The 27207-nt window shown below is 42.2% G+C and overlaps 1 protein-coding gene across 9 annotated transcripts in view; it reads right to left on the bottom strand.

The window, feature by feature from the left end:
* The window catches only part of LOC149317974 (phospholipid-transporting ATPase IF-like), a 142547-nt gene that overhangs the window by 98090 nt on the left and 17250 nt on the right, over nt 1-27207 (bottom strand). For all 9 annotated transcript variants that reach the window (XM_089508767.1, XM_089508765.1, XM_089508762.1 and 6 more), the window contains exons 2-3: nt 3298-3414; nt 1641-1730 (exon numbers count right to left, since the gene is read on the bottom strand). In XM_089508767.1, coding sequence (XP_089364893.1) covers nt 1641-1730; nt 3298-3414 — 207 coding nt within the window. The remainder of the gene's footprint in view (nt 1-1640; nt 1731-3297; nt 3415-27207) is intronic.

Below are 27207 nucleotides of genomic sequence, written 5' to 3' on the forward strand. Positions count from 1 at the left end.
CAAAAAGGAAACATTGATTTTGTCATCTGATATGAAGGACAACATATCAAATTTAATGATATGTTTAATGGGAGTTGTACATCCATGGATTTTGGTACTCTCAAGCCAAATCCTGGCAGATACCAAGGGGCCACTGTAGTCTCACTAGGCAGTTCCTGGCATCACAAATGACTTAACCTTTTCTTAAAAAGTATTTCATTCATTCCTAAAGAGAAAAACATTTCAGAATTTTTAAGTTCCACAAAGATTCATGCCCTTAAAACGGGGGGGGGGGGGGGGGGGAGAGGGGGGGGGAAAGCAGATTTTCCCTGTATTTTTCCTGAGCTTTCTAACCATACCTCCTATTACAAAGCTTTAAACAGCATTTTAATTCTCTGCCACAGGATTACAACAAACTGGGCAGCAAAAAAGTCAATATAGTCACCAAATGTAGATACTCTTAGAAGACAACTAAACTACCAGTTACAGTGCTGACCACTACAGTGAACTGGGAAGGACCAATCACCTGAGAGACTAATAAACAACAGAGTAGAGAAATACACTTTGACTCTCAAGCTACTGCATGTGATACAGATAACTATGTTATTACTGAAATCTTATTTTTTTTCCAGGGTTGGTTGTTTATTACTAAGATGTTACAGAGATTATGAGTTAACAAAAATCGGCACTAGTAAGTTGTTCAGTCATTATTGACAATATCATGATCTTCTTTTTTATATGCCTTTATTAATTATTATAAGACAAATAAAGAATTACATACATATACAAATATCACTTAGTAAAATATACCTAACAGGGAAAGAAAAAAAAATTGAATCTATTTATCATACATCATTATAATTGTTTTCCCATAATGTTGAAATCTTACCCCATTTCTCCCCCACCCACCCACCCAGCCAGGTTTTTGAGAAATTGTCTATGAGATTACCAAACCAAACTAAAAGGAAGTCCTCTTCTATTTTGACAGTGATGCTAATTCATGACACCACGAATTGATGTTCCAAAGCTGAAGCCTGCCAGCTTTGTCAGTTTTAAGACCCTTTCCTGCCCGACATATGTGGTAAGCGTTGAGTGCGAATATATAATAAAATAGCATGCCAACTCATAACAGTTTGAGGGGAAAAAATTTAAGCACTCAATGCCGATGCTGTTCTCTGAATCCTAACACAAAGGCAGTTGTCCACATACCAGTATTTAAAGTGCTCTACAGTTCTCAATACCTTCTCTGTGAAACAAGCTAATTTAAAGGATAGCAGCATTCGTAAATTGTTTAGTGACCTTCAGGAGTTATTGTACATGGGTAATTGTTTCTCTTCCAGCATAACATTATTTACTGCTATACACTGATCACTGTTTTTTAACTATAAATTCTTCACAGGTTCTTTCTTTTCGCTTTAATTTATATTAACCATCTTATTAAGTGAAAAGGAACATGCCCTACTGGTTTCCAAGGGACTATCACTTATGTGACTCCAATTTCCAAAATCTAAGGATATATTTTTTACATTTCCAACTTGGAATGGCTCCAAAGTCACACCCTTATGGTAGCATTACACTAAAACAGAAAGCAGCAATCCACATACATCAAACTTTACATTTCAGTCATTTATGGTTCAGAAACATTAGATTATCCAACTTACCTGAACCAAAAATATAATAAGAAAATAAAAGTTAGCTACTCTTCTGAACTGCTCAAACAAATTTTTTGGAACAAAATTCCACACAGTATACTGTAAGAGAAAGAAATATTAATTGTTATAAACAGAATTATTATATTCCATGGAAGTTAAGACATTGAAAAGTCTTTGGCAAATTCTCCCTTCTCACCACAATAAAATAAAAAATATACTATCTATAAATATAGATTGAGTACCCCTTATCTGGAATTTTGAAATCCAAAATATTTCAAAATTCAAAATTGCCTGCCTGGGTGGCTGAGACAGTGAAACGTTTGCTTTCTGATGTACACAAACTTTGCTTCATGCACAAAATTGTTTTTAAAATATTATGTATAAAATGATGTATAAAAATCAGACTATGTATAGATATAGGTCCCATCTTCAAGATAGCTTATTATATATCTACAATATTCCAAAGTATGAAAAAAAATCCAATATCTAAAACCCTTCTGGTCCCAAACATTTTGGATAAGGGAGACTCAACCTGTATTTCATATATAACAATTTTTCCAAAATGCTTCTATCAGGTAATTCATTTCTAGAAATTTATTATATGCTAAGAAAAAATACAGAGAGAAAGCCAAGAAAAAAATCAAGAATCCAGTATTTACATATAACTTCTGAACAATGAAAATCTAGGGAATTAATTTTTCATTTTCTTTACTAATTGGGTAAAACACTACTGTTAGGTAGAATGACTACTGTTGAATGAATCTACCTAATATTTTTGCTTGACACTACTGAAATTCACACATCTCCATTTATTACATTTTCCTTTAGCATGTTACAAGCGTGTTCATTTTAGCTAGCCTTATGACAGCACATTTCATTATGAAAAATAGTTGCCCCTCTTAACTCACGGATCTGGGATCCGCAACCCTGAATATCCGCAGGGGGCAACCTCTGCTATACATCAAATATATTTGTTGTACAACATCTCCCACAGCTCAGATATCATGATCTATCAAGAGCGTCATCATTTTCATCTCTTAATGAAACTTGTCACCCTTTTTATCATGCCATACCATTAGTCTTGTTGAATGAAGCTGATGGGAGATGCACTCCAAAAACATACAGAAGAGTATAAGTCTTACACTGAACTGGGGGCCATTCTTTGCTGCCTGGTGCTAGCAAAAAAAGTTACACAAAGTTGTCAAAGAGAGGTTTGCATTACCAATCAGATTTCAGCGTAAGAAGATTCTCATCACCAACTCATGCCATGTTACTTCTATGCAGCACTTGTTATCATGATTCAATAAGCAATGAACTGTGTGTGTCGAGGGTGAGTGGGAAGTAATTTAACATCCTATACCCCCACCATATAAATCTCTTTAAAACTTACCCTGTACAGGAAGCAGAAGATGGCAATGGAGCAAATTTTAAAAGAATGTTCTGTATTTAAATGAGGGATTTGCGAGCTGATATTTTACAATGAAACTTGTGTGTGCAAAGCAACATGTCAGTGAACTAATATGTCTAACTATAGATGCTACATCTGAGTTTGAGTGAGGTTACTGCTTTTTAAAAATCTCAGCATGTCAAATCATGTCAAGTAAAAATCTGGCTTTATTTAACATGCTTGAAAACGCTGGCTTGCAGGTATAAAGGTCTCTCTTACCTTAGAAGAGACTATTCTGTTTTCTGCAAATTTCTGAGGAACATAATGACCATCCTGGGGGAAACGATTTGCAATATAAATAGTTCGATTATCACTTTGATGTGGTGGGTCAAAACCCTGAAAGAGAAAAAAAGAGAGACTCTTGGTTATATTACTAGTCACAAACATTTTCTCCAAGATTTTAATATCCACAATGTCATATAGGTTTATGTTTCATCCTCACAGAGAAATGTCAAGAAATCAGGTTGAAAGATAAAACCACTTTCTCCAAGGGCAACCAGAGAACTTCACTGCTGAGTTTGGACATGAATTTGGTATTTGTGCATGTACTTCAGCATTTTTTTGTGGCTCTACAGTGATTTCTTTCATTTTCAAATATTTATTTCTATATCTTAACTGACAGAAATTTGCTGAACTGGACATAAAGAAGCAGACTACAATTAGAAATTTCTACTACACATTCCTAGAATGCTTTTTAGTATAGTTTAAATACAGGGATTAACTGTATGGTTTTGACCTTTACAATATGTCCTAAGAGTTTTGGGCTGCAGTAGAGAAAAAGGTTTCAGAATTCATTCAAGTGCCATAAAGTATTCAACTATCAGAAGAACTTCGCACCTGCAGGCACCGCAACCTAAATTACATATTTCTTGCCAAAGCACATAAAAGAAACAAATAGGGTGACTGTGCAGATTAGAAGTGCGAAAGACATGTGCAAACAGATAAGAGTTTGGTAAAGTTATTTATAAGTAAGATTCACAGGACCCTCCAGCTTGCATGGCCATTGGCCATATTGGCCATGAAATTCTGGGAGATGTAACCTAAACTAGTAATGATGTATTTCTAGAATTATGAAAGGGACGGCTGGGATGATAGATCTCATGCAGAACGTGAAACAGGATTTAGATGTGTGAGACACCCATGCCCAGATCAGGCAGTCTTGAGAAATGTTACTCAACCATGAAACCGTTGACTCAACTTTCTGTTTCTGTATTTGTCTGAGGATGGGGGAGGACTTTCTAGAAGCAGATAATACAAAGGGGAGTTAATTATGGGAGTGGGAAGCTATAGAAAGCCTCCCCCCCTTGCCTGCTTCGGTCATTATTTTTTTAGCACAAACCTACATGTGCCCCTCTTCATCCCATACAAAAACAAACTATAGATCCCTTGCATGCCATCTCCTCTTACTTGTGATCCTATTGCAAAACTAACAGTTAAAAAGAGAGACAAGAGCACCTGCTGCTACCCAACTTCTTTTCTTCCTGAAGAGGCCTGCAGAGGATTTTGAGGAGGAATCAGCCTCTCGCTTTAACAGGACACACTTCACAGCATCACAACTTGCAAAGGATTTAGTGGGCAGTGAGTGACATTCCCTCACTATTGGGTTTTTGAAATTTTTCTATTTCTGGCTTTCATGGAAGCACAGAGCCAAGTAAGGCTACTCTTTTTACTACATCTGAAAATAAGAAGCCAGCTACTTCCTAACCAAGACAACACCAAAACTACCACACGAAGGACCAACTTTGAGGCTTACCTTGCCCATTGGATAACACACAACCCTTTCCATGGATATCATTAATACCAGCAGTACTGGCAGTCCTGGAAAACGGAGGAAAGGTTCTGGAAACTACCATTCAGTCTTGTTTTATCAAATTTCCTAGGAGTACATGCAAGACCCACTGTTAAGTGGGCAAAGGAAACTACATTCTTCATGCCCAGTTCCAGCTTGCTTTTCTATCCAAGGTTCATCCATCTTGGGCAAATCCCTTGCTCATTTCAGACTCAGCTGCTTGAAGAAAGTAGCACAATATATGCAAGGCACTTTCTTACTCAAAGGCTATGCAAAGTGATGGAAACAGATTTCAGCTCACAATTACCTTGGCTACAGAAATGTACTGTATACACTTATGTATAAGTCTAGAAATTTTAGTCAAAAAATTAACCCAAAAAATCAGAGTCAACTTATCCATGGGTCAATGTAAGTACTGTACTTTAACTCATAAAAAAGGAACCATCCCCTGGTGAAAGGCAAGAGCATAATCTGCCCTGGAAGCACTGACTTCCCTTCAATTGCCTCATCTATCCTCTAGTGTGAGCACAAAAAGTTATGCCTGCTGGAATTTTGTAAGTTTTTTGGCACCATTTTCTTTTGCTGCATTCTTTAGATCCTTTGCTATAAGCCCCTAGGTTTTACACTCAACTTATCCATGGGTACAGACCCATTGGAAATAATTGGACCTATTGGTCTAAATTGCAAATTCAATTTATTTCAATGCAGCTACTCTAGATAGAAATTACCATATATACTCGACTAGAAGTCGACCTCATGTATAAGTCAAGGCCAGGTTTGGGGGCCAAAATTATGGATTTTGATATAACTTGCAGATAGGTTGAGGGTAAAAGCTGGGGTCTGTAACAAAGGGATCTGAAGGGTGAAGCAAACGAAAGCAATACCAAAGAATTTGCAAAATTCTATCAGGTATAACTATTTGTACTCATACTAAAGGCTGGATGGATGACAGAATAGATGGAGGTTGGTGCTTCCAGGACATATTACACTGGCGCGGTACAGAACGTCAAATAGAGGCACTGGGGAGGTGCCTCTCCTTGCTCCGCAGCAGCAACCAAATTGTGTGACGCTGCTGTGCAGCAAGAAAGGAGTGCCTGGAAGTGGTTCTTTTTTGCGTCGTAGTTGTGTCGCCGCAAACGAGACATGTCGCGATGGCATCGCAGCTGCGCAGTGCTGTTTGGACGCTGCACAGTTGCGACTTCATAGCCGTGCGCGCCATATAGATGGTGCTGCGCAGCTGCGACGTCCTTGTCACGTGCTAGAGTTGCAGGCTGTGTGCACGCGTTGCCCCAAGGCAACCCTAGCACGTTGCTATGACGCCACAAAGGGCCTGTCTGTCCAGGGCCACTCTTACCTTTCAGCAGGAGATGGTTCCTTTTTAAATAAACAGTTAAAATACAGACCCATGGATAAGCTGACTAAGGTTTCTTAGGTCATTTTTTTGACTAAAATTTCTAGACTTATACATGAGTACATACAATATGCTGAATTTAGCCTAATGTCACCAATAAGAAAATTGACTTTTAGAAGCTGTTAACAGCATCTGTAAGCCTTTGACAACCCAGCTTTTGTTAAACAAATTGAAACTACAGTTTTGGCATGCTACTAAACACAGAAAAGTTGAAGAAACTAGGAATTAGTCAAAATTATTTGAGGCAAAACTCTTTGCTTGTAAGCCAAATGGCAATGGAAAAGCATCATGTTGTATCTTAACTGGAAGAAATAAACTTATCAGCTATAGTTTTTTGTGGGTTTTTCAGGCTATGAGGCTGTGTTCCAGATGAGTTTTCTCCTTACGTTTCACCAGCAGATTTCTCTGAAGATGCCAGCCACAGCTGCTGGTGGCTGGCAGGAAAAAAAAACTCTTCTATAACATGGCCTCATAGCATGAAAAACCCTCAAAAAAACTTCTTATGAGCTGTTTTACATTTGTTAAGTGAAAGGAGTTAAGTAGAATGAAATTGCCTCATTGAGACTGATTTTTAAAATGTTCACAAGTGCAAAGTATTTTTAAATAGCTACCTTCCAACACAGCCAGGCATTTCCCTCTATAATTAGTCTATAAGCAGACAAAAACTGACATCCCTTCCACCCTTGGTTTATGTAACACATTCATTACCCAACAATGACATCAATTAATTTTTGTACAATATGAACAGACTAAAAGACAGCATAGTGTAGTGGTTTGAATGTTGGACTAGGGCTATGGAGAACAGGGTTCAAATCCCTGCTTGCTCATGGAAACCCACTGGGTGACCTTGGGCAAGTTACACTCTCTCAGCCTCAGAAGAAGGCAAAAGCAAATTCCCTCTGAACTTGTCAAAGAAAATTGCATGACAGATCCACCTTAGGGTTGCCATAAGCTGGAAATGACTTGGAAGCACACAACAACAACAACAACAACAACAACAACAACAGAGCAGAGTGTAATCAAATATTTCATATGACCAAGCCATCAAGTGAGAAAAATGTTATCTTGGTATTATCTAAGAAGTTGCCAGCCATATTGCAATCCTGAATACCTGAACAACAATTCATCAAGATGTTCCATTTGATATTTTGTCACCTGAATAGGAATAAAGTTTTTTATCACATTCCAGGCAATGATGTTTATTGTCACCCCAAAACTGTATTGTGATAACTACTGTTAATAAGAGAATGGCCCTTATATGTACCTTCTCATTTTATTTTCTCTCACCTTCCGGTTTATAATTCTGTGTGTGTGTGTGTGTGTGTGTGTGTGTGTGACACACAGAGAGAGTTACAAGATAATATTGTATCTAGTGAAGTGAACTCAAGACTGTGAACAATTGTATCATGATACATTTATTAATCTTTAAGAAGCTGGAAGACTGTTTTATCAAAAAGGTAACTTTCTAACAACTCAGGAGGAGAAAACAAATTCCCCCTTCCCTTCTATAGCAGGGAAGAGTCAGTTTACTGCAGACTGAAAATGCTTACCCTATGAATGTAGGTCTGCATAAAAACTGCAGTGTTTAATATTCCAGTTTTCAAGCAATAAAGCAAAAGGTAACCATTCCAGTTTCATTAACATAACTTGAGTATAAAAAATGTTGGCTGTTGAAGGAACATAAGATCTACTTTGAATCACTCATTCTATCACTGTACTTTACTCATAAAAAAAAATCCAAGAAGAATCAAGCAAACTAGGAGCTAAACAAAATCCCTAAAAGGTCTTACGTGAATCACTGCACCCCCAAATCTGATGAGAATGCAGAATTTAAATAAGGCTAGGGGGGCATTCATGTTTTGTCACTTTTTCAAGCAAAAGTACACTTCCATTTATTAAATTGTTTACCTCTCCAAAATATTTTCAATAGGTAAAAGAAAGTATATAATACATATATAATAAAGCGAGGCTGTAATTTTGTCACCTGAACTCTTGCCAGGGAGAGATGACCTTGTGTTTCCAAAAATGCTTTGTCAGTTGAGTTCAAGCTGCTGTTATCTGCTGGCTCTTAAAAATTCATGCAAGCAATTAAAGATTCTTGTGTTTTTTCTCTCCAAAAGTTATGGCCAAAAAAGCAAAGTTAAAAGTAGTTACAAATGCAAGACCATAGCTGGATAGGGGGACAATGGAATTGTTTGAAGAGATCAGGACACTGAAGTCTTCATTGAAAGACACAGAAAAGATGTTAGGATTTTCAATAAAAGTTTTAGAGAGACTTTCTTCTAGTACCCCTGGATTTCAGGGCCAGTTCTTGACATAAGAAACCCCTATGAAATTTATGGGATTGCCCAGTGACATGAAGGTGCATGGATACTGTTGGAAGATTTTTGCATTCTCTTTCCCCCAACTTAGATGGATAAGGATTTCCTGCATGCAAACTACCCTCTCGCGCATTCAAACTAACCATGTAATTTTGATCACTCCCCTTTTGGGACTATCAGGCATTTTCTCTCAAAGATTTTGAACTGATGTTTTCCATCTTCCTCCTCTGTCAACTTTCTTTGGAACGATGGTGAGAGAAAGATTTCTTTTTACTTGAACTACTCAGCAGTTAGATTAGGATATAGCCTATACATAGATAGATAGATAGATAGATAGATATAGACATAGATATAGATATTCATAGATTAAAGCCATTAGTAAACTTTTGTTTGAACTACAAGCTACTTGTGTTGTTTTTTGAGTCAGTCGCAGTTCTTGGGAAGCATAATTAGACCAAGGCACATTTTTGCTATTCTGCTGATTTAAGGCTAGACCCTAACAGGCTTGCCTTTGACATTTTTGATATTAAATATTTTTGTTTCCTTGGCAAAAATTGAAGCCTTGGGAAACGTAAATTACCCTACAGACACACACTCCCTCTTAGCAAAAAAACAAAAACCAAACAAAATAAAAAAGCTAGCAAAAACAATTTCTACCAGCAAGTACAACCAGTGAAAAGAACAAAGAAGTTAATTGTTTTAAATGTCCTTCACAATAAAGCCCCATTATATACAATGGCACAATAAAATGGCAACCCTTACATTAAAAAAAATCAAGGGCTGACCGCATTTCCAAGGAGGATGATAAATGGTTGAAAGCATTTTTAATTTTTTTGTAAAAACAAAACCCATGCCACAGTTGCTTTCACTCATAGAAGAGATCATCTGTGATTTTTTTATTTGGATATTTGTACATCCTTCTCAAAATCCTTATAGGCTGGATATATTGCAGATTTCCCAAAACAGGAAACCAGCAATATATTCAGCTTGTGAGATGGAAAGTAAGGTGTCTTTTTCTGATCAAATGCTCCCTAGCCTGTCTTCCTTGCCAGGAGCTAAGGATTGACAATTTCCTTGAAATACAGTACCCCTAAAAAGCAAATGAGCATCATCTGTTTACTCCCCTAGTAAAATATACTAATATGGAGTTCTGTTTCTTTCATTTTTTGCCTCCCTGTTACATCTCTCTAGAATGCTGCCACAAACTACCCTAGGATTCTGCAGGCATGACTGCTACTGAGTACAGCTGGCCCTTGGTATACGCGGAGGATCCGTTCTGGACCCACCCCCCCATACATACCAAAATCAGCTTATGCTCAAGTCCCATCGTCCCCAATGGCGGCACGTGTGCACACGTGCCGCCATTGGGGACAAAAGTCCCTCTTCTCCCCTCCTCTCCTCTTTCCCTCCCTTCTTCCTTCCTTAATTCCCTCCCTACTTACCTCCTCCTCGCCGCCACCATGGCAGGAAAGGCCGGTTGGCGGTGTTGGAGGCCAAGAGGCCTCCAGGCCACCACCAGGTCCTTCCAAGGAGGTGGTGGCAGTGGAGCAGCACTGCCAGAGGCCTCATCACCTCGGCGTCCTCGCTGCTGCCACTGCCACTGCTGCAGAAGGGCCGGGTTGTGACCTGGAGGCTTCTTGGCCTCCAACACCACCACCCGGCCTTTCCTGCCGTGGGGACAGCGAGGAGGCCTATGCAGCGGTGGCGGGGAGGAGGAGGTTCTGCAGCGACAGCCAGGTTAAGTAGGGAGGAAAGGAACAAGGGAGGAAGTCAGGGAGGGAGGGAAGGAAGGAAGAAGGGAAGGAATGAGGAGGGGAGAGGAGGGATGTGTGCCGCCATTGGGGACAATGGCTTGGTTTGCTATCCGTGGATGCTCAAATGCATGGCAAATCCGTGTAGAAGGAGGGCCCACTGTACTCAGAGGCAACTTGGTTAGAAATTATACTTATCGGTTATTTTCTCTTTATACCTAGTCTGTTTATCTTTCTTACCTTTCACATGACACACACACACACACACTTTTAACACACATTTTCTCTAGAATTGCACTGGCAATTCAAAGTGTGTTCCTGAGAAGTTTCTTCCTCTTCATAACCTTTTAAACACTAAGCTTCACTATCAGATTGTTTTTAATTGTTACTTCTGGTGAGTTAGAGGAGGAAAGATAGCTGCTTGCCCTGGAATGATAGGTAGTCAAACAAGGAACTATCCCACTCTAAACAGTTATCTCATAGCCTTGGACATTAGTGGTGTGTGTGTGTATGTGTGTGCTTTTAAGTCACTTGTACAGATGCATATTTATTACTTAAAGCATTTATCTTCCATTTCTCAACCCACCAGGGGCCCACAAGCAATGCACAATACATATGCATTTACCTGCCTTGCAAGGAAACAGGTGGCATGCAGGAGCACTTCTTTATAGCTTTATTTGGGAGGGGGTGCTATCTGTGAGAAACGTGAAGTGAGAACTGTGTCTGGCTTCCAAGGCATTTGGATGGTAAACTGCTTGTGGTAAACACTTTTGTCCTTCAACTTGACTGACAAAAATGCCAAGCATGCATTTGGCAAGATACACCAGCACATCACTTCAGATATCGGCGCCCGGATGAGAACAAGGCAAGTGCTTTTGAAGTAATATAGTCTGTATCAACAAGAGGAAGCCAACTTGCACAAAAGCTACATTCAGTGATTACTGAAATTCTATTTATTTATTAGAGCACTTATATGCCACCCTTCAGTCCTAAAGGCTATCAGAGCAGCTTCCAATTATTATCTTTAATAAGAAGGTTCCCTGCCCTCAGGCTTACAATCTAAAAAGACAAGACTCTTAAGGGTACTGGTGGTGGGGAAGGGGATCAGGTCCAGTGTTTCTTCTCTCCCTCTGAGGCCTGGACCAAGGCAGATGGACTGGATGGAAGGCTCTTCTTCTTAGTTCAGGCCAGGCCTGATGGAGCTGGCAGGCCTCCCTCTCCCTCTAAGGTCTGATGACGTAGATGGCAAAGGGAGGGCTCATCCGCTTACAAATGTAACACAAATGGTTGTAATTGTCAGTTAACCAAGTTGTCAGTTAACCAAGGACTACAGTCTTGACTTCTGCCATTAGTCAAGGTGGCTAAATCCCTGGAAGAGCATCATGGCAAGGGGGAAGTTACTGTGTTTCAGTTATATTCTCTTGTTAGCTGCCTAGATTGTCTTTTGATTAAAAGGTGGACTATAAAATAACCCTCTTAATTAAACAGAACTTTATGAAGATGCAGGCTAAGTAAGAGACTTTTTCCCCCTTTCAGACATATTTCACTGATGCTTGTAAACCAAAGCTCTCAGATACAATAAACATGTTTGACAAAATTTGTTAATTGAAGGGCAAAGCTTCTATTCAAGGCAGGAGTGTGCATGTCTTGCATGTAGACAACAAGTTGACAGAGAACTAGATCATTCATGGTTGAAAATAACAGTTCTTCATAGTTTCTGATTACGCTTTTTACACTTCTTTTTTGAATTCCACATGACTCCATGTACAACACAGTTGGCCCTCTGTATCCATGGATTCTGCATCCATGGCTTGAAAATATTCCGACCCCCCAAAAAAGAACAGACCTTGATTTTGCCATTTTATACAAAGGATACAATGTTACTACACCACTGATTTTGGTATCCACAGTGGGGTATTCTTCTTACCAAACCCCAGAAGATATCAAGGGTTCACTGTATTTTGCTGCGCATCCAGAATCATACAGAGCTCTTTGGAAGAACAGGATATTGTACCATTCAGTACACTAGAAATAAAACTACATCAAACTCTTGGAGGGTATCGTAGGGAGGGGGTATATATGCATATATCCATTAGTAGGTAATAGGAACTTTGGCTTCTGGCACAGTTGCCAAAACAGCTGGCTCCCACTGGGCTATGTAGCCCATACAAGGGATGTAATCCCTTAAAAAGAGAAATTAGCCAGAGTAGTTAGCTTTGTAACACAGTCAGAAACATTATTCAGGAAAGACTGCCTTACTTCAGTAGTCTTTGCATTGCTACCTAATCCCTACAAAGAGGATGGTGCTCAGCCATTTGTGTCAACATGACCGTAAATATGAATATGAACTTTGTTATATTGAAAAATGGCACTAAGAAGAAGTTTCAGTGCACAAATGTAGCTTGAAAATTATGCTTGGAAAGTTCTGTTGCAGGAGCTGAGTGTTAAAAGAGTTTTTGCTCCTATATCATTAAATCATACAGAATAAGTTATGCCTATTTTTAAAATTTATTTTTCAAGCAGATGCCTTACCTTGTGACTTAGCAGATAGCTAAAATGGGAAGCTAAAGGTTTCTAGAACAGTGTTCACTTCAGGAAGAAAGACTTAGAAAGTATGGCTAACATCTAAAGGTCAAATAAAATTAAGGCAAGACTTCTGAATTGAGCAGCTGTAACAATTACAGTCTGTGTGTAATATTAGACACAAAACTAGCTTCCCCACCTTCTAATGACACAATCTGAGACACTGCTGCTGCTCCCTAAAAGAAAGTCAACTCACAACAAGACGAAGTAGAAACAGTGAAAAGAGGGGATATATTTCAGACGTTGCTATACACTAGGATGATTCTCAAATGACTCCAGTTTATGTGATGTGCCAGTTACATATTACTGTGAAGCTCTAGGGATGATAGACCACTGGGAACTGATGGATCCAAGCCAAGGATATCCTCTATTCAACAGCAGCAATCAGATGGCACACCATCTGTTCCACATAAATGATGTAACAATGCAGCGTCTCCAACAGTGGCTGACAGACTATCAGGATTACTGCATATTAACAGGAAAATAGCAAGAACCTGCTAGACATTTCTACTGGAAACTTGGTGACTATTTTTAGCACAAATTGCAAAGAGTATCAGTCACAGGATAAAAATGGTGCAACACATTAGTTTGCCTATAATTTTTGAAAAATGCCATGTTCTTGCTTTGGTACCATAGAATAGAATCATAAGAGTTGGAAGAGACTGTAAAGGCCATCCAGTCCAACCCCCTGCCATGCAGGAAATCTAAATCAAAGCATCCCCAACAGATGTCCAACCAGCCTCTGTTTAAAAACCTCTAAGGAAGGAGATTCCACTACACTTTGAGGAAGTTTGTTTTACTGTCAAACAGCCCTTACTGTCAGGAAGTTCCTCCTAATGTTGAGGTGGAATCTCTTTTCCTGTAACTTGCATCCATTGTTCCAGGTCCTAGTCTCTGGAGCAGCAGAAAACAAGCTAGCTCCCTCAATATGACATCCCTTCAAGTATTTAAACAGGGCTATCATATCACCTCTTAACCTTCATGCAACACTAGTTCCAGAAGAGCAGATCTGAGATAATTAGCGAGGCAGGAACAACTAAATTATGCTCCACAAAATATGGACGTCAAACCTATAAAAATATGGCCACCGTTTTTGCATGCAAATTATCATGAAATCAAAAGTCTTGGGCAGCTGAAAAAAAACAGGATTTATTATGCAATAACGATGGGCTGCCCAAAACATCATGGCATTAAAGTTACAGTGTTGCAGCCAAGCTAGATTGCTATGGAAAGGCAAGCAGCTTGTGGCCAAATGATTTTGGCGTGACATTTCATAATTTAAAGATAGCTTTAAAAATATATGTAACATATTTCATAGCTGCTTTTCTTAGCTGTCTTCCCAAGAGGGCTTACAATGCAAAATAGTAAAATTCACTGTGAACTATTTATAAACCATCTCTATTTTGAAAATAAAATAGCTAAAACAAATAAAAAATATGTAGCAATCACCAGTACAATCAAACCTTTTCTAAAATAAAGCCAGAGGAAAAAAGGTGTGTTTAAAAAACAAAAAGCAGCCACAAGATGAGCAAGTGACCTTAACATGCATGCGAAGGAAAGGGAAGGCTTCCTCTCTTTCTACTTCCCTCCACCTTTCCTAGCATTATTGTCTTTTCTAATGAGTCATGCCTTCTTATGACATGGTCAAAATACAACAGCTCCAGTTTAATAATCTTGGCTTCCAGGGATATTTCAGGTTTGATTTGTTCTAGGACACATGTATTTGGGGTTTTTTGGCTCTCCACGGTATCCTCAGAACTGTTCCCCAGCACCACATCTCAAATGAATTAATTTTCTTTTTATCAGTTTTCTTAATTGTCCTGCTCTAGCATCCATACATGGTAATGGGTAATACAACTAGATTCTAACCTTCTTGTTAGCTATTTTAATAATCATTTGACATACCTTTTCCTATCTACCTATCCATTGGGAGTGGATCTACTTTTTTTATATCATTTATAACAAAATGAGCAAGTAGAGAAGAAAAGAAAACTATACCCCTCCTCTATCTTACCTTGCCACCCAATCCTATTTGAAGCCTTTTCCCCTAGCCTAGGAGCAAGCAGGTAAGCACAGCCCAAGCATGGGAATGGGTTTTTCTTCCCCTTTTCCATTTTGATGTAAAAACAGCTTTTTTATCCAGCATTATAGATAAATGGGTGAATGTATGCAAATATGCACATGCCTAGTATGGACCCAAGGGCCAATGTTTTAGTTTTGCCCAACTGTGCAGTTAATTTATATCTTTGAAAAAATACTTTGACATGTAGTGGGGGACTCCTTGCTGAGGGGTACAGAGGCAGTGATTTGTAGGCCTGACAAGATGTCTCGAGAGGTGTGTTGTCTCCCTGGGGCAAAGATCTGTGATGTGACAGAGAGGCTGACAAGACTGGTCAAGCCTACTGACCAATACCCCTTCCTTTTGGTCCACGTGGGAACGAATGATACTGCAAGACACAGCCTGCAGAACATCAAAAGGGATTACGAGGCGCTTGGTAGGAAGCTGAAAGGAATGGATGTACAGGTTGTCATCTCGTCTCTTCTGCCAGTTGAAGGGCATGGTCCAGGAAGGGAGAGGAAAATAGCAGATGTGAACAACTGGCTTCGCAGATGGTGCCGCCGAGAAGGATTTGGATTCTTCGATCATGGGCTGCGGTTCCATGAGGAGGGACTTCTTGCAACAGACGGGTTGCATCTCACGCCAGTTGGAAGAAATGTTTTTGCCAACAGTCTCAAGAACTTGATCAGGAGAGCTTTAAACTGAGTTCCGAGGGGAAGGGAGACAATATTAAGGAAGGCGAAAGGGATGGTGAAAATAGTCAAACTGACATAGAGGAAACAAGGCAAACAGTGCAAGGACCCAGCAGTGGGAGGCAAAAAAACTTGCACAGGCAGCAAGTAAAAGGGAACCATGGTCTGCGATGTCTCTACACTAATGCACAGAGCATGAGAAATAAGCAAGATGAACTCGAACTCCTAGTACAACAAAGCAAATATGATATAATAGGCATCACTGAAACCTGGTGGGAAGAGTCTCATGGTTGGAATGTGGAAATAGAGGGGTATAACCTTATTAAGAGAAATAGGCCAAACAGGAAAGGAGGAGGAATAGCACTATATGTCAGAGATATTTACACCAGTGAAGAGATCCAGGACATCAATCATGGAAGCCAGGTGGAGAGCATCTGGATAAGAATCAAAGGGGAGGGAAACAACAAGGGTGTTACGGTGGGAGTCTACTACAGACCCCCAAGTCAGACTGAGGAATTGGATGATATCTTTCTAGAACAGATGACCACACAGTCAGAAAAGAGAGATGTAGTAGTGATGGGCGACTTCAACTATCCTGATATTTGCTGGAAGTCAAACTCAGCAAAATCCTCAAGGTCTAGCAAATTCCTCACTTGCCTGGAAGACAATTTCATGGTCCAAAAGGTGGAAGAGGCAACAAGGGGGTCAGCTATTTTAGATCTGATCCTAACCAACAAGGATGACTTGGTTAATGGGGTGCAAGTGGTGGGATCATTAGGTGGAAGTGACCATGTTCTCCTGGAGTTTGTAATACAGTGGAAAGGAGAAGACAGGCAGAGTCAGACACGCATCCTAGACTTTAGGAGAGCAGATTTCAGTAAACTTAGAGAAGTATTGAGGGCGATTCCATGGTCAGAAATACTAAAAGATAAAGGAGTTCAGGACGGATGGGACTTTCTCAAAAGGGAGATACTGAAGGCACAATTTCAAACAGTTCCAGTGAGAAAGAAAAACGGGAGGTGTCTCAAGAAACCAGGATGGATGATTAAGGAACTTTCAACCGAGCTAAGTTTGAAACGGAACATGTATAAGAAATGGAAAAAGGGGGAAATCACAAAAAAGGAATTCAAAGAAATAGCAGGCATTTGTAGGGGTAAAGTCAGAAAAGCTAAAGCGCAGAATGAACTCAGGCTTGCTAGAGAGGTTAAGAACAATAAAAAGGGCTTTTTTGGATATGTCCGCAGCAAGAGGAAGAAGAAGGAAACGGTAGGGCCACTGCGTGGAGAAGATGGCAAAATGCTAACAGGAGATAGAGAAAAGGCAGAATTACTCAACACCTTCTTTGCCTCAGTCTTCTCAGAAAAGGCAAAGGGTGCTCAACCTGAGGGTAATGGAGCAGAGGACAGAATAGGGGAATTTCAGCACAGAATAAGTAAAGAGATAGTAGAGGAACACCTTGTTAATCTAAATGAATTTAAGTCTCCGGGACCAGATGAACTCCATCCAAGGGTATTAAAAGAACTGGCAAAAGTAATATCGGAGCCATTGGCAATCATATTTGAAAACTCCTGGAGAACAGGAGAGATCCCAGCAGACCGGCGAAGGGCAAACGTTGTCCCCATCTTCAAAAAGGGGAAAAAAGAGGATCCCAACAATTATCGTCCAGTTAGTCTGACATCAGTTCTAGGAAAGATTCTGGAGCAGATCATTAAACAGAGAGTCTGTGAACATCTAGAAGGCAATGCCATAATCACAAAAAGTCAACATGGGTTTCAGAGAAACAAGTCATGCCAGACAAATCTGATCTCTTTCTTTGATAAAATTACCAGCTTGGTAGATGAAGGGAATGCTGTGGATATAGTATATCTTCATTTCAGTAAGGCCTTTGACAAGGTTTCCCATGACATTCTTGCAAACAAGCTTGTAAAATGTGGGCTAGACAAAGGAACTGTTAAATGGATCTGTAATTGGTTGACCGGCTGAACCCAAAGGGTGCTCAACAATGGCTCCTTTTCATCCTGGAGAGAAGTGACCAGTGGGGTCCCACAGGGCTCTGTCCTGGGGCCAGTGCTATTCAACATCTTTATCAATGACCTGGATGACAGAATTGGGAGCATACTTATCAAATTTGCAGATGACACCAAATTAGGGGGAATAGCTAATACCCCAGAGGACAGGATCAAGATTCAAAATGACCTGAATAGACTAGAAAGCTGGGCCAAAGCTAACAAAATGAAATTCAACAGAGAAATGTAAGGTATTGCACTTAGGGCAGAAAAATAAAATGCACAGATATAGGATGGGTGACACCTGGCTGAATGAAACTATGTGTGAAAGGGATCTAGGAGTCCAAGTAGACCACAAGTTGAACATGAGTGAACAGTGTGATGCGGCAGCTAAAAAGGCCAATGCTATTTTAGGCTGCATCAATAGAAGTATAGTGTCTAGATCAAGAGAAGTAATAGTGCCACTGTATTCTGCTTTGGTCAGGCCCCACCTAGAATATTGTGTCCAGTTCTGGGCGCCACAATTCAGAAAGGACATTGAGAAACTGGAGCGTGTCCAAAGGAGGGCGACAAAAAAGGTGAAGGGTCTGGAAACCATGCCCTATGAGGAACGACTTAGGGAGCTGGGGATGTTTAGCCTGGAGAAAAGAAGGTTAAGAGGTGATATGATAGCCCTGTTTAAATATTTGAAAGGATGTCATATTGAGGAGGGAGCAAGCTTGTTTTCTGCTGCTCCAGAGAACAGGACCCGGAACAATGGATGCAAGCTACAGGAAAAGAGATTCCACCAGAACATTAGGAGGAACTTCCTGACAGTAAGGGCTGTTCGACAGTGGAATGCACTTCCTCGGAAGGTGATAGAGTCTCCTTCCTTAGAGGTCTTTAAACAGAGGCTGGATGGCCATCTGTCAGGGATGCTTTGATTTGGATTTCCTTCATGGCAGGGGGTTGGACTGGATGGCCCTAGTGGTCTCTTCCAACTCTACGATTCTATGATTCTATGATTCTATGTTCATTCAAGAGACAGTTTGTTTTGCTGTGCTACTACATTTTTTTCAACAATCAAACCATAACATTGTCAGTGCAAACTGAGAGTCTTTCAGAAAGAGTAGATAGAAAAATAGGCCTCCCTCTATCTCATCAGTTACTAATCCATTTCGATCTTTGATGTAGGTAATGAAGTTCACAAGTATGTTCAACTGGGGACTTACCTGGAATTAAGCACAATTATCAGCACGATTTAGAATCAAACTAAACGTGAAGCTAAATGTCTAACTTGATGTCACATCAGTATTGTTATCAAGACTGAAATGAGAGTGAAGGGAACCTCTCTCCACTCCCACTATAAGCCTGAAGAAATTATTAGCTGCCTCAAATCTCATGCTGGGGAAAGATGGGATAGTAATGAAATCAAATAAATAAATAAATAATATTTTCCTCTCCATTCCAAACTTAATGTAATCACCTCCTTCCTATAACTTTATTTTTCAAAGAATGCACTTTACAGCATTTTTGAGTTGGTCCCAAAAGAATTACTCTTCCATACTAGCCAACAAGCAATGTCCTTTTACCTATTCCTTCTCAACATGAACACCTACACAGATTCTTCTTATATTGTTACTCTTCAAGTCATCCAGCTTCAATCGATCTTGGAGGAAACTGATTTTCTAGACCCATTTCAAACCGGCTTCCGGGCGGGCTACGGGGTTGAGACTGCCATGGTCGCCCTGGTCGATGATCTCCGTCTGGGCATGGACAGGGGTAGCGTGTCCCTGTTAGTGCTCTTAGACATCTCAGCAGCTTTCGATATCATTGACCATGGTATCCTTCTGGGACGCCTGAGAGAGTTGGGAATTGGTGGCACTGCGCTCCAGTGGTTCCGTTCCTACCTCTTGGGTCGGTCCCAGATGGTGCAGCTGGGGGACGTGTGCTCCGATAGGAGGGCACTTACATTTGGTGTCCCTCAGGGAGCCATTCTGTCCCCCATGCTATTCAACATTTACATGAAACCGCTGGGTGAGATCATCCGGAGACGCTGATGACACCCAGATAGTCTTCTCTATGCCTCCGGCTGCTGCAGTGACCAGGGATGGCATCTCTCCTCTGGATGCCTGTCTGGAGTCGGTAATGGGCTGGATGAGGGAAAACAGACTCAGTTTGAATCCAGAGAAAACGGAAGTGCTTGTGATAGGTTCTCCTGGCCTGGGAATGGTTGTTTGTCCACCTGTCCTGAACGGGATCATGCTCCCCGTGAAGGACTCAGCTCACAGTCTGGGGGTGCTTCTCGACTCGTCGCTCCATCTTACATCCCAGGTGGATGCGACGATCAGGAGCACTTGTTATCAGCTTAGGCTGATACGCCAGCTGCGACCCTACCTGGGCCGGGGGGACCTTGAAACGGTAGTACATGCTCTGGTAACCTCTCGTTTGGATTTCTGTAACACGCTCTACATGGGGCAACCCTTGTACCATACTCGGAAGCTTCAGTTGGTTCAAAACATGGCAGCGAGACTGGTCACTGGCTCTTCCAGGACCAGTCACATAACACCAATTCTGAAAGATCTCCATTGGCTGCCTATTCACTTCCGGCCACAATACAAGGTGTTGGTTATTACCTATAAAGCCCTATATGGCTTGGGCCCAGGGTACTTGGAGGACCGCCTCTCCCCATACATTCCGCCCCGCACACTCAGATCTGCTGGGAAGCAATTGTTATGTGTCCCAGAGGCAAGATATTCTACCACCAGTCAGAGGGCCTTTTCTATCTCTGGCCCCATCCTCTGGAACTCGCTTCCGAACGAGCTCCGCTCAGCCACCTCCCTGGAATACTTCAAAAAGGGGCTTAAAACTTTTTTGTTCCAGCAGGCTTACCCCTAACATTCCATGTTGCCCCCTTCTCTCTTCTCATTGTTCTTGTAATCTTGTGCTAGTTGGAAAAAAAAATTAACTGGATTTTAACTGTTGTAAGATATTGTGAGATTTTGTATTTTTTGTATTTTAATTTTTTGTATATTGATTGTATTGTGTTTTTGGCTGTTGTGACCCGCCTTGATCCCAGGAAAGGCAGGCTAAAAAATAAAGCTTTTATTTATTATTATTATTTCCAATGTATGGTGACCCCAAGGCAAATCTACAGCCTAACCACCCTAAAGGCACCAAATCCCACTTGATCTTGGAAGCTAAGCAGGGTCAGCTCTGGTTAGTACTTGGATGGGAGACTACCAACAAATATTGGGTGCTGTAGGCTGTATCTTAGAGGATGGAACCACCTCATTGCCCAAGAATACCCTATGCAATTTATGAGGTCACATAGGATGGTAGGTGGTTTGAAGGCACATGCACACTGAACCTATCAAGGGTATTCCTAGCAAGATTTGTTCAGAGAGGATTTGCCTTGATCTTTTTCTGAGGCTGACAGAGTGTGCTTTGCCTAAGGTCACCCAGTGGGTTTCCATGGATTTGAACCCTGGTTTCCCAGAATCCGACTGAGTCCAACACTCAAACCTATATACCACACTGACTCTCTTTTCTGTCAGAGCTTTTCCTTTATTATGAAATTACAAAAAAAGAGGAAAAGCTCTTTTTAACCTTCCATTCAGTATCTTCTGAATCAGGAATAGGTAACTGCTGAGAATTCATTAAGTGTAGTTCTGCAATCCTCCTCCAATATTTCTTTTTCTTGAAGATGTGCTCTAACTGCAATGCACCACAGTACATGTCGCATAGGTTGGTATGAGGGTCTTACATGTTTATGGCCTTGCCCTTAGGCAGGTAGCCTTTGGTTAAGAGAATAAAAACGTGCCAAAAACAGATCTAAATGGAGTATTTGCTGGATGAAGCACTAGGAATATGGGGGGGGGGGGGGGTAGAGAGATTCCTTTTCAGTTTGTGTAAATCTTAACTTTTAGCTACAGAAGTATAGCTGTGATATTTTTAAATCTCTCTGACAACGTGCTCATGTGCAAAAAAATGTTTAAATGTCTAAATTTCTGAAGTACATCGCAAAAAGTCACAATCCGTAAAGGTTACACCTCTGAACATGGACCAAATTTAGGCAAGATATACTCCCACCCAGACAGCTAAAAAAACACACACACTTCTTTCTTGCACAGGCAAATTAGAGATTCTGAGTAAAATGTAGGACAACATGATATATCCCTGAACTCCCCCCAAAAAGGGTAGGTTAAAGTATTAAATGTAAGTAGGACACAAATGTAGTAAAAATGGATATGGGATATTGTGAAAAAGCATTTGAAACCCTAGTGAAATTGCTGGCTATAGAACCAGAAACAGATTTATTTGTCCTATACCATAGAAGATGAGTGAATCAGATTGTTCACAAGTTAAGACAGAATTATCATCAGCACAGAACTCACCCAAAAACCAGGAATAAAAGTAGTCAACTTTCACAGCATGGAAATTTTACACAGAGAAGCAGGTTCATGCATGCAATGGCATTTTGGATGTGGGCGCATCTGGATGTAAATCTGCATGCTGATTTAGGTCAAGTGAACTGGGTAGATTCATCTTCTGATGAGCATGGCAAAATTTCTCTCAGTCCCAAACCCTCACTTATTATGCATGACTACCTCCATCTGACTAGAGCTGGATTATGGCCAATGCTGTCAGAGGGGGGAGGGGACAGAAGAACCCATGAATAAGAATTGCAAAGCAATGTTTTGGAAAATAAAATAAATCCAAGTCAAGTCAGTGTGTTTCAAAGTTATAGCTGAAACTAACTTTTAAGATGGTGATTCCTCTAAGTCTGAAACAACGTGTACATATTAATTGAAACATAGTATAATCAGAACCCAAACTGATTTGGCAGGTCAAATGTTTCTCTCAAATTCCCTTTCATGATCAAAGCAGACATCTTAAGACTAGCAGTTTTATTAGGTCATATGCATAAGCACTAGCAATTGTTTGGAAACAGTTGGCAGTTTGAACTTAATTTTGGAACAAAATGAGTATATAAGTGTGGAGAAATCTAAAAACAAAAGAGAGATCAGTACTATTCCAGATCTTGGTGTAAAGCTATGCTGGACTGTTATACAGTATTTGCCTTTTAGGATGTAGTTTCTGCTACTTCAAGTCCATTTGCAAGCTTCAAAACTAATTTTAGTAACACAGTAATATTACTGAATTAGTGCAGTTGGCATGCTAACTGCATCTCTCTGACTTGGCTGGATTTTTGTGCACAAATGGCTGCACCTAGCATGTTATGTAACTCGCTATGTATTCACTCAGGCTAGAGCTGCTAGAAGTAACTAGCTTCATCACTGCTGATAAGCAATAATGATTTTCATTTATATAGCACACCCCTTTTTTCAGTCATCCCCACAACAGTCCAGTTACGTCACTATTGTTCCTATGGAGAAAAGCTCAACTATGGATGAGAGCCAGTTTGTTATCTATGGCTATAAACAACAGAACATGGGAAACCAAGAGCCTAAGTCTGTGCTTAGTAATTAATTTACCACAAACACATGCACACCACACCTGCATCAACTCTCAAGTGAACATAAGGAACCCAACAGCAGCATTCACACTGCAATGCCGGGGGCCATCTTATACACCGGGTGCGCGCACTCGGCTGCCAACTTCTCAGGTCTCCGGAGGCCCGAGAAGCCGGCGCGTGCGCTCTTGGGGCTGCCAGCCTCTCAAGCCCCCGGAGGCCTGAGAAGCCTGCAGCCTCGTGCTGGCTTCTTAGGGGCCTCCGGAGGCCTGGGAAGGTGGCAGCCCCGTGCCGGCTTCTAAGGGGCCTTTGGAGGCCCCTTAGAAGCCGGCGCGTGCACTCTGGGGCCGCCGGCCTCTCAGGCCTCCGGAGGCCTGGGAAGCCGGCAGCCCCGCGCCGGCTTCGAAGGGGCCTTCGGAGGCCCCTTAGAAGCCGGCGCGCGTGCTCTGGGGCCGCCGGCCTCTCAGGCCTCCAGAGACCTGACAAGCCTGCAGCCCTGCACCGGCACGGAGGAGGGGTAGCCTTATACAGTGAGTATAGGCTAAAGCCTATAATTTTCTTTCAAAAGTTGGGGGTCGTCATATATGCCCCGTCGTCTTATACACCGGAAAATACGGTAATTTATAATATGGGTAGTGATTTGTGCCTCTCTGGATGCTGTTACAGAACTCCCATCAGTCTGAGTCAGCATGGCTAATGTTCATAGATGAGAGGTGCAGCCCAAACCTTCAGGAAGGCAACAGGTTTTCCATTCCAGATCTATACAGACAATCTAGCTGGCTGTCTTCAGTCACTTTATTAATTGTTCTGTACAGATCACTTAACAAAGCAAGATGAGTGCCTGGGCTTCACTACTTTAACAGAGGCTTTAGTACCATAGGAAGAATTAACATGGAAATAGCAATAACAACAGTATGTACACTTCTATACAGCTTTTCAGTTAGCTAGCAATTCCTAAGCAGTTTAAAATGTGTAAGCCAATTGCCCCCAACAAGCTAGGTACTCATTTTATCAACCTACAAAAGGATGGAAGACCGAGTCAGCCATGGAGCCCTGCCTGGGATTGAACTCACAACCCTGCGGCTGCAGGACTGGCATTTAACCTCCTTTTAGAGTAGGGTTACCAATAGCAAGTACATTTCTACACCTCTTATCAGTGCACATAAGCACCCCTAAGTGGTTTACAATGTGTGAGCCAATTGTCCCCAACAAACTGGGTATTCATTTTGGCGACCTATGTAAGGATGCAAGGCTGAGTCAACCCTGGAGTCCTGCCTGGGATCAAACTCACAACCTTGTGGCTGTGAGTGACTGCAGTACTGGCATTTAACAACTACACCATCAAGGCAACAGGATAGATAGGTCCCTACACCACAAAGAGCAGCAGCTCAACATGTTCAAGCATACTTTTTATTTAGAACTAACATTATGTATATGTGGAATGAAAACAAAATAAGCCACTCACGTCCTGCATAACTAAACAAAAACATTTTGAACTTTCTAGAAATCAACTGAAATCTTCTTCCAAAATGCATCATAGGATGATTCTTTTTCCCTTTCACCAGCTTCTACTTTTCTTATGATTTCCATTTTGCTTTCCCAACATGTAAGGAGAGCTGATGAGGCAGGCTAATCTGCTTTCCCTTTTACTCTCTATTCTATTCTTCATACCTGTTCAGTAAGTGACTCTCTAGGCAGCTGCTTACCTTGCCAATCACAGAATCATAAAGTTGGCAGAGCCCACAACAGACATCCAGCCCAATCCCCTGCCAAGCAAGAATACACAATCAAAGCACTCTTGACAGATGGCCATGCAGACTATTATAAACAACAACAACGACAACGAGGCGACCCCCACCAGTCTCCAAGGCATTATGTTCTGTTGTTGAACAGCTCATATTCCCAGGAGGTTCTTCCTAATATCTCTTTTCCTGTAGTTTGAATCCACTGTAGCTTGAGTCTCTGAGCAGCAAAAAACAAGCTTGCTCCATCCTCAATTTGACATCCCTTCAGATATTTAAACATGGTTATCTTGTCACCCTTTAACCTGCTCTTCCCAAGGCTAAACCTACCCAGGTCCCTAAGCTGCTCCGCATAGGGCATGGTTTCCAGACATTTACCATTTTGGCTGCCCTCCTCTGGACACGCTTCAGATTGTCAATATGCTTCTCGCATTGTGGTGTCCAGAACTAGACACAATATTCCAGGTGAGGTCTGACCAAAGCAGAATGGAATTATACTATAACTTCCCTCAGTCTAGACACTACATTCCTATTGATGCAGCCTAGAATTGCATTAGCTTTCTTAGCTGCTGCATCACATTGTTGACTCATGTTTGGCCTGTGGTCAGATGACCATCTGTTGGAAGTGCTTTGACTGTTTATCCTTGCATGGCAAGGGGTTGCACTGTGTGGCTCTTGGTATCTCTGCTATCTCCTAGATCCCTTCCACATGTACTGCCATCAAGCCAGGTGTCACGCCTCCCTCTCCTTCCGGACTTTGGGCCAGGGGCTGCGCTGCTGCCGGGCGGCTCTCTCTGGGGTGTCGGAGGTGCACATCTGCGCACCGCCCCAGGGAGGCCGCCCACGGACTGTTTGGAGGACTCCTCTTTGCTTTGCCTGCGGCTCCAAGGTGGCTCTGGAGGACCACATTTGGGACACCTGGGAGGAAGGTGGAGTGAGGGGCGTGTTGGGGCAGCAACACGCTAAAACCAGCCCGCTGGACTCCTCCTTCACCACGCCTCCCTCTCCTTCCGGACTTTGGGCCAGGGGCTGCGCTGCTGCCGGGCGGCTCTCTCTGGGGTGTCGGAGGTGCACATCTGCGCACCGCCCGAGGGAGGCCGCCCACGGACTGTTTGGAGGACTCCTCTTTGCTTTGCCTGCGGCTCCAAGGCGGCTCCGGAGGACCAGATTTGGGACACCTGGGAGGAAGGTGGAGTGAGGGGCGTGTTGGGGGAGCAACACGCTAAAACCAGCCCGCTGGACTCCTCCTTCACCACGCCTCCCTCTCCTTCCGGACTTTGGGCCAGGGGCTGCGCTGCTGCCGGGCGGCTCTCTCTGGGGTGTCGGAGGTGCACATCTGCGCACCGCCCCAGGGAGGCCGCCCACGGACTGTTTGGAGGACTCGCAGCTCCGCAACTGCGCAGCTGCGCATTACTGGCTGCGCAAGGGATGGGAGAGGCTGTGTGTATGTCAGCCTTAGAGCAGAGGATGCCTGAAGTGGCTGACCTCTGCTCTTTTAATTGTTGGGGAAGGGGAGGAGGAGGATATGGACGCGGGGAGTGCTTTTGCTGGGGAGGAGAAGGGTAACATCTGCATGAGCGGAGCTCCTATTGAGGTAGTGTGGGGCAAGGGGAGGCATGGCGGTGGGAGAAGGGACTTGCGTTACAGGGGAAGGCGAGATCGATGCGTCATATCCATCTCTGCTTCCTGTCCCTCCCCCAACCAAAGGGACCTGAGGGTCACTCCAACCGTGCCACAAACCCTGTCGCTGCTCCTGTGCAATGCCAGGTCGATTAATAACAAGTCCCACATAATCTACGACTTACTGGATGACAGCAAGTGCGACCTGGCTTGCATTACCGAAACCTGGCTTGGGCCTGAAGGGGATGCTGTGTGGGCACAGGCCCTCCCTGCCGGGCTCTCGGTGAAGGACCAGCCCAGGTTAGGTGGGCGGGGGTGTGTGTGGCCTTGATACATAAGAACACCTTGCCTCTTACCAGGAACCACATCCGACAGACTTCCTTTATCAAGTGTTTTTACCTGACCCTAAAGGCTAGGGACAGTCTAGGGATTCTCTTGGTGTATCGGCCACCCCGTGCGCTAACGGACTCCCTTAACGAGCTGACACAGTTGGTCGCGGAGCTGATGCTGGAGACACCCAGGCTGCTAGTCCTGGGTGACTTCAACATCCCCTTCGCGACCAACTATGTTCCATCCGGTGCGGCTCGGGAATTCATGGATACCATGACGGCCATGGGCCTGTCCCAGCTGATTTCAGGTCCAATGCATTTTGCGGGTAATACACTGGATTTGGTTTTTTGTTCGGATGCGGAAAATCCGT

This window comes from Sceloporus occidentalis, unplaced genomic scaffold, assembly GCF_023333645.1.
Source record: "Sceloporus occidentalis isolate IW3139 unplaced genomic scaffold, rSceOcc1.0.p SCAF_2, whole genome shotgun sequence".
In the NCBI taxonomy this organism is placed as follows: Eukaryota; Metazoa; Chordata; class Lepidosauria; order Squamata; family Phrynosomatidae; genus Sceloporus; species Sceloporus occidentalis.